General features: G+C 39.2%; 1 protein-coding gene across 1 annotated transcript; it reads left to right on the forward strand.

The window, feature by feature from the left end:
* The first annotated feature begins 2,767 nt into the window (after nt 1-2,767).
* On the forward strand, nt 2,768-7,879 carry LOC114254588. The gene is made up of 3 exons (XM_028191159.2): nt 2,768-4,533; nt 4,603-4,618; nt 5,042-7,879. Exons 1-3 carry the CDS (start codon nt 4,436-4,438, stop codon nt 5,192-5,194), a joined length of 267 nt encoding a protein of 88 aa, XP_028046960.1. The 5' UTR covers nt 2,768-4,435; the 3' UTR covers nt 5,195-7,879.
* Nucleotides 7,880-9,311: the final 1,432 nt, after the last annotated feature.

Here is a 9,311-nt window from a genome sequence, read left to right on the forward strand (position 1 = left end):
ATTCTGCGGGCGGCCGCAGGAAAACCCGGTTGAAATGAGATCTATCACCGATTCCCCCTGCGGCCGCACGCACGTGCTCATGCGGCCTCGGTTGGCGACCAGGCCCGCCGAAGCCGTTTAGTCTTCGAGGACTCCGCGTTTGATCACGAGGGATCCCAGGTTTTGGATCTGGCGTTAAAATCCCCCGCGACCAGTACCAGCTTGCGGGTATGCCGAAGGAGATGGTCCCCGACGCCCGCGAGCCAGTCCTCGAATTCCCCGAGGTCCATGCTGGGCGGCAGGTATACCCCCACCACCAGCACTGGACCCCAGGACTCAACGATACCCCAACATACCCCATACCGTCTCCCAGACGCGAGAGAGGGGGGGGAGCCGCTCGCGTGCGAGCGTCCCAGATGCGCACAGTAATAAACGGACACAGCAGGCTGAGTGAAACGGACACAGTAACAAACGGACACAGACCAAACGGACACAGTAATAAACGGACACAGTAACAAACGGACACAGTAACAAACGGACACAGACCAAATGCGCACAGAGCGAAACGGACACAGTGCGAAACGGACACAGTAACAAACGGACACAGACCAAATGCGCACAGAGCGAAACGGACACAGTGCGAAACGGACACAGACCAAATGCGCACGGACCAAATGCACACGGACCAAATGCGCACACTGCACATGCGCACACTGCACGTGCGCACGGACCAAATGCAATCCATGTACATTGCAAGCAGAGTAAAGTCCACATAGGTTAGCGACTTGGACGGGGTGGGTGCGGGAAAGGGGCCGAAGGCCCCCCTTGCATCCCCCCGTGTGTGTGTGTGTGTGTGTGTGTGTGTGTGTGCGTGCAAAGCATTCACTGCATCACATGGGTTTGCGACTTTCCGTGTATGCATTTGGTCTGTGCGCATGTGCAGTGTGCGCATTTGGTCTGTGTCCGTTTCGCATTGTGTCCGTTTCGCTCTGTGCGCATTTGGTCTGTGTCCGTTTCGCTCTGTGCGCATTTGGTCTGTGTCCGTTTGTTACTGTGTCCGTTTCGCACTGTGTCCGTTTATTACTGTGTCCGTTTGGTCTGTGTCCGTTTGTTACTGTGTCCGTTTCACTCAGTTTGCTGTGTCCGTTTATTACTGTGCGCATCTGGGACTCACTCGCTCGCGTCGCCCCACACAATAGCGACCAATCCGCCGGCATCGGCAACCCAATGTGCTCCGACATCATATGCACGAATAGATTTTGTGCGCGTCGGTCATGGTTTAGGTTGGCCTGCAAGATTCTCTCCGGTCGGTTGAATTTACTGACCGAGAGCTCACCGCCGACAACCCCCTCTTCCTCGATCTCCATGGGGATCACCTCAACCCCGGGGCCGATTTGAAATTAAGTCGCGTACGCGAGTGGCACCCGTTTGGCCACGTCAATATTGGCCACGGTCCCGATTGGCCACGTCTATATTGACCACGGTCCCGATTGGCCACGTCAATATTGACCACGATCCCGATTGACCACGAGGTAGATTGGTCACGTCAATATTGACCACGCATCAATATTGGCCACATCATTATTGGCCACGCGTCGATATTGACCACGTTAATATTGGCCACGTCAATATTGGCCACGTCACTATTGGTCATGCGTCAATATTAACCACGTCACTATTGGCCACGCGTCAATATTGCCCACGTCACAATTGCCCACGTCAATATTAATAAATTTTTTTTGTTTAGCGTGGGAAGTCACAAACCTATGTGGTGCAAAGAAATGCTTTGCACACACACACACACACACACACACACACATACACACACGCGGGGGGGATGCAAGGGGAGCCTTCAGCCTTCCTCCCGCACCTACTCCGCCCAAGTCGCAAACCCACATACAGTAATAACGTGGCGCGTGGGCAATAATGACGCGTGGACAATAATGACACGTAAGCAATATTGACGCGTGGGCAATATTCACGCGTGGCCAATACTGACGCGTGGCCAATAGTGACGTGGCCAATATTGTCGCGTAGGCAATAATGACGTGGTCAATATTGACGCGTGGCTAATATTGACGTGGCCATTATTGACGTGGGCAATATCATGCGTGGCCAATAATGACGTATGGCCAGTATTGACGTAGCCATTATTGACGTGGCTAATATTGACGCGTGGCCATTATTGACGTGGGCAATATTGACGTGGCCAATATTGACGCGTGGCCAATATTGACAAGGCCAATCCACCCCGTGGTCAATCGGGATCGTGGTCAATATTGACATGGCCAATATTAACGTAGTTAATCGGGACCGTGGCCAATATTGACGTGGGCACACGGGACGCTCCCGCATATGCAGGGGAGGGTCTCCGCTTCTTGGGCGCCTCCTACAGCGCCCTTTCGCCAGTCGCGACGGACTGGGTGGCGTTGGGATGGGGGTCAACCTCGGCCGCCGGTTCTGCGGCCGGGGACTTTTGCGGTCCGATTCCCTGTCCCCCACTTCTGCCCCTGGACGGGGGGGGCCTGCAGGGGGCCTACCCTGTGGTCCGCCTTCTGTTCTCCGTCGGCGCATAGTGGGCACCTGGCGCGCTCGGCGCAGGCCGCCGCCCTATGACCCGGCTGACCGCGTCGGTAGCAAAGTCCGGTGCAGTCGACGCCTCGATTGGGGCAGCGTAGCCCGACGTGCCTTCGCTTCATACACTATGGTCGGTATTCATAGTCGGATCTTATATTTAAGATCATCTTAAGTACTGTCTTAAGATGCAATCAGCCAATCACAGAGCCGTATTAGCATCTTAAGACGTTGCTTGAGACGATCTTTAAATAAGATTTGACTATGAATACCAGCCTTAAAGCACTGCAGGGGCCGCGCCGGGAGCAGCTGCACCCGACAAATCGCTCAGCCAACCGTGAACCTGGCGGCCATGGCGATCCTATTCGTGGCCGGGATCAGGCAGCGGACCCAGGTGAGGGCCCCTTAATGGTCCCCATCCTTACATCCTCTGCAGGGCATCCTCCCACATCGCGAACGGCGGCGACTATCTCCTCTGGGGTGGCGGAGTCCAGGTCACGTACCCGCAGCTCCGCCATCTTGACCGGTAGGGACCCTGACATTGCTCCTACCAGTCAGCGTCTCCCGCAGCCGGTCGGCAAGCTGCGCCGCCTTGTCACAGCTGCCCTCGCCTGGGACCTCCAGGATCAGGGCGCCCGTCTACGGCCTTCTGGTCCTTAGGCCCATGGTTTTGGGTCTACTCGGAGCAAACTCAAGCAGACCAACGCACTCTAATAGGTTGATTCCGATGACGCCAACCTATTATAGTGTGTTGGTCTGCTTGGGTTTGCTCCGAGCAGCGATCGCAGATTGCGGCTCCGGTAGCATACAGTCGCATGGGGAGGGATGCTACCGGAGCAACAATCTGCGATCGCTGGCTCCGAATAGCCCCAGAACAGGGGGTTGATTCTGTATTTCTGAAGAAAGTGAAAATATAAAATCATATACTAAGCAATCATTTATTCTTTAATATGATTGGTCCTTGCCCTTAGTTTTCATCCTCTCTCCATGCGACCGTATGCTACCGGAGCAACAATCTGCGATCGCTGGCTCCGAGTAGCCCCAGAACAGGGGGTTGATTCTGTATTTCTGAAGAAAGTGAAAATATAAAATCATATACTGAGCAATCATTTATTCTTTAATATGATTGGTCCTTGCCCTTAGTTTTCATCCTCTCTCCATGCGACCGTATGCTACCGGAGCAACAATCTGCGATCGCTGGCTCCGAGTAGCCCCAGAACAGGGGGTTGATTCTGTATTTCTGAAGAAAGTGAAAATATAAAAAGTAAGTAGCACTGTCTCCATTAATTGGTGAATACTTTTAGGATAAACGATATACACCAATCACTGTTGTTCACTTTTCATATTTTCACTTCTTCAAAAATACAGAATATCCCCAGATAAAACAAACAATACTTATAATAAAAGTTACGGAATGAGTTATGAGTCAGCTCGCATTTTTACCACAATAAAAGTTACAGAATCGACCCCCAAAATCGACCCCCTGGCTATATGATAGGAGCATGTCGGGGTCACTGAAATATAATATAACCGGAACAAGTGCAGCGGTAGAATTCCTTTGTTAAAGGTGATCCGAGAGAGAGCGTTCTAAGAGTTATCCTTGTCCCTTTTTAACTACTTGTTCACAAACTTTTTACGAGACTGTACAGTCACATGAACGCGTTAGTTAAAAAAAGACAAGTATACCTCTTAGACCACGGACTTGAAGGACGGAATAAAAACGTTGAAAAGTGAAGCCTTGGAAAAGGGGGTCGGCCATCTTGTCAGGCGACATTGGTGCTGCCATCTAATCAATAATAATGGTACTACTTATTTGAAAAATCGTTCAACATCTTTCAAAGCTGGAAACACATCAAAGACTGTTTTGCTTCTTTTTATCAAAATGCCTCTATGTACAGGTAAAGGGTGCAATAATAGAACATACCGTAAATCGCAACAACAAGAAGAAATAGAAAAAGAACAAAAAATAACATTTCACTCGTAAGCATATTATATAGCTGCGTTCGTAACCATTCGGGTGTAGTCATTCTGTCCTTATTCAATTCCCAGAAATAACACAGCTTATGTATATACCCGGGAAAAAAGGTCCATATAAAATTGGGCATATATGTATTTTGTCAATATCTAATCATGTTTTGCCAAATCTAATCATATATGATATCATATATAATATCATATGAGTATATTTAGGAAGACATGATCATCAGATATTGACGAAATCCATATGTAACCATTTTTTTCCATAAGTATATGCAATTAATGTATAAGCGCGTATTATATGTATAAAAATTCTTATAGAAAATTTTTTTTTTAATTTTAGAGCAGTTATACAATTTATAAAAAGTTTAAAAAAATGATTTTTTTTTTAGTTTATAACTATTATACATTATGAATTATTAAGTAAGATATATTGTAATACCTAAAATTCTATAGTAAAAATAATATGTATTTTAGTTTTCCCAAAAATGAAATAAAACGGCAGCTATAGTGCACAGTATTGAAAATATCAGAAGCCTCCTTAAAACAAAAACCCGTAATATGTTCCATGCATTTTTATCCCGAAGACTTTGATACATCATCACTAGTGTATGTTAAATTAAAACCAGATGCAATTCCTGACGTAAGACACACGTTTGTATAGTATTGATTTCTTAATTTATTTTTCATGTTTTTGAAAATTACAAAAAATAATATTAGCCAGATATGATGGCAGTTCTTGACATACTAGAGTTTACTTAGTAATTATAGAAGAGCTTACTTGGTAATTATAGAAATAGCATTTTGTATATTATATATGTATATACATTGTATCAATTTTTTAGATATCTTCAGTAATTGAACAAGACTCTTTAACTATTAGTGCAAAGAGAAAATGTGAAGGAATACTTGTTCCTTCATTAAAAAGATTTTTATCTGAAAAACTATGTACTGAACCACTTGTAAAAGAGACATCTGTTTCTTCATACTGTAAAACAGTTATTAAAGAAAGTACAAAAGAAAATGATATAGGTATGAATTTAACAAAATGATATAGGGGTATTTTTAACAAAATATCAATATTTTTTAATTTTTTTTAATACGACGTTTTATTCAAAGCAATCATAAATATATATTGTAAATATTTTTAGCTGTTGCTAAACAATTATTTTTGAAAGAATCAAAGTCTACTTCAGTATCTCCAAATAAAATCTATAACTCACCAGAAAAAGTTAAATTAAGAGAAGAATTGAAAAGAATAAAGGAACAGCACGCAAAACGCTTTAGAGTTTTAACGCAGAAAATAAGACGCATGAAAAAAAGAATGACTAATATGAAAACTATATTTAAAACGTTAGGTGAAAAAGGATTATTACAAGAAGAGCAATTGTTTACTTTAAAAGGTATTACAGCTGGAAGCTCAAATTTATTAAAGCGTTTAGTTTATAAGTCTAAAGGAAAACCGGTGGCTCGAAAATATTCACCTGAAATACGAACATTTGCTGTTACATTACATTATTATTCTCCACGAGCATATTCGTATGTAAGAGAAAATTTTAATTCATGTCTGCTACATCCAAAGACTTTATGTAAATGGTACCAGTCAGTTGATGGTGAACCAGGTTTTAATAAAGAGACTTTAGAATTCATCAAATATCGCGTAAAGAATACTAGTCACTTATTGTTTGGTGCTCTGATGATCGACGAAATAGCGATAAGACAAAAAATAGAATTTGATGGACAAAAATTTTGTGGACACTGTGATATTAACAATAATGTAGCTAGTGAAAAATATAATATTGCAAAAGAAATACTTGTATTTTTAGTTGTAGGCATTAACGATGTCTGGAAAATAGCAGTCGGATATTTTTTTATTAACGGTATTAATGGAGAACAAAAATCAAATTTAATCCTTCAATGCTTATCGATGTTATCCAGTACCCCTGGGGTACTATTCCGTAACCACTTACCGACAACTATCGATGTCGTTAAGTATCTTTGCGCACGTATTTTGATATATGAAAAAAATATGCGCAACGACACTTAACGACATCGATAGTTGTCGGTAAGTGATTACGGAATAGCGGTCCAGTAGGCCTATTCTGTAACTCGTTAAGAGCTGTCGGTATCGTTATACTGTCGTTGCGCAGCTTTTTTACCATATAAAATATCTGCGCAACGATACCTCTAGCTAGTAATATTGTCGTTAAGAAGTTAGAGAATAGGCCTACAGTATGCCTATTCTCTAACTTCTTAACGACAATATCATTATTTATCATTATTTATCATTACGTAGCGATAGTCGTCGCTTGCGCTGACAATACTATAACGATAAAGTGATTCTGTAACATGAACTAACGAAACGATATCGATACAAAATATGATTTTGACGTCGTTATCGAAACGAGTATACTCAGTTCCATATAACTCTATCGCTGTAGTAACCATCCAATAAGATCTTCTTATCTTAAAATATTTTTCCGATAAGTTTAGGAACGCTGAAATAAATTGTGATATTATGCGAAGTAAAATAGAAATAATAATTAATAAAAGAACAAAGCCTACAAAACATAAACAATGTCAGAGTAAGTATATGTAAGCAATTTAAATAATATATTAAAGAGAAATTAGTAAATTTTATACTTGTGAAATTGATTTTAATTATAATTATACACTCACATTTCACCGGTATAGTTTTACACTGTAGTAAAATATAACTCAATATTACTTTATTTACAAGAAGTATATATTTGCAAGGAAAGTAAAATATAATTAAATTTCCATTTTAATTATTATATATACTGATGGGGTACTAATTAATTAATATGCACATTTTGTAAAACTTATAAATATTATAACTTGCACAAGAAATTAGTTATATATGAAAGTTGCTTAATTTTTTAAATATTTATTTATTTTGATTATTAAAAGTATTATTGATAGTGCTTTTAATGTTGTATAAAAATGAGTACACATGAAATGAAAAAACATTTTTAAGATTGGTGATATCAGAATATTTAAATGACAGCATGAGTATTTACTCAACTTATTTTTTCTAAATATTAATAGCCTAAAATATTAACACTTTCAGGAAAGTTGGAAAAAGTCGTCAGGGCAGAGCTACAGGGCTCAACGCCAAATTGAAGCTCTAGTCACTTACTTTGAGGAACATCCTCATGTAGCATCTGGCAAATTTATGACGATGAATAGTCATATACAACTGTAAGGAAATTGGGAAGAATTGGTCACCTTTTTAAATTTATTAGGATCAAAGAATAAAGAAAAAGATGTAAAATCATGGAAGACTGTAAGTAAATATAATACAGAATGTTTATCAATAAATTATGTCTTCACTTTTTAATTATAAATGTTTAAATATTCATGCGTTTCAGAAACTTTTTATGTAAATATTTGAATGTTTTTAATTAAAGAATGAATTAAGTTTTTATCACATTTTTGTTATGCATGGTTTTTGTCTTATTTTTTATTATGTAAACTTACCCTTGAAAAATTTTCTTTCACTTATTGTTAAACATTTTAAATATCACAAACATAATAATCACAAATTGTAAAACTTTTAATGTGTTTACTAAGTACTTACCAAACCTGGCGAGACCTTAAATCTAAAATATCAGATAAAGTACAAAAGTTAAGAAAAGAAAGAACAGCAACAGGCAATAATCCTATTATATATACAACTTTATCAGAATTAGAGAAAAGAATTCTCGGAATTATTGGCCATGAATATGTGGAAGGCATAATAAATGTGCCTGATAGTTTTCCCGAAGAACATAGTGTAAATAAAAAGTAAAATTGGTTTTCTATTTGGTACTTGCATACTTAATATATGTATATGTTGTATAAAACAAAACATTAATATATTATATGCTCATGGAATGTTATAAAAGAGTTAACATCAGGAAATCAAAATATATTAAACGAAATACCAACACCAATTGTAATTCCAGAATTAGAAGATATTCCAATAGGTACAATTACTTTATTTCTCTCTTATATTAATTTGCTGCAAAATGTTTGTTACAAAATTATATGTAAGTGATTGAATTTTAATTTAACTTATTGAAAATTTGATGCACTTTTCGTTTGTTAAGAAAAACCTAAAAATTTAATATTATTTAAATAATATTAAAAACAAAGACTAATATTTTGTAGCAATCTTCACTTAATTATATGACATTATAAAAAGTTTACTTTAAAATTTTTTACGAAGAAGAGGGGGGTAAACGCCAGCTTTTCTTCGCTCGCATGAAATTGCACCTTTAAAATTTATCCCCCTCTTCTTCGATTTTTGACAATATGACTGTATCAGCTAAAACACGCTGAAAGTTCGACTAAGGCATTATAAAAGTGAGTATTCTCACGTCCGCCATTTTTCTTCTAACTACCCTTACGAAAAAAACACTGAAAATAACACTTAAAAAAATACTAAAGTTGAGTATAATTTGGGACAAGGGATAAACACTCAATTCAGTGTAAACACTCAATTTGAGTGTTTGCTCTTTAATTTATTTTTAATTAGAGTGTTATTACTCTCAACTTGAATGTTCGCCATCTAATTGAGTGTTAATTTCAATGTTAATCCTAAATTTAAGAATAACACTGAAATTAACACTTAATTAGATGGCAAACATCCAAGTTGAAAGTAATACTCAAATTAATACTCAAAGCCAGCTGAACACTCTATAGTTGAATGTTTATTTTAGATATTCGTTTTGTGTCCATTTCTACCAATGCAGATTAATTTTAATCTCGGTTGAACT

Source organism: Monomorium pharaonis, chromosome 9, assembly GCF_013373865.1.
Source record: "Monomorium pharaonis isolate MP-MQ-018 chromosome 9, ASM1337386v2, whole genome shotgun sequence".
NCBI classification, from domain to species: domain Eukaryota; kingdom Metazoa; phylum Arthropoda; class Insecta; order Hymenoptera; family Formicidae; genus Monomorium; species Monomorium pharaonis.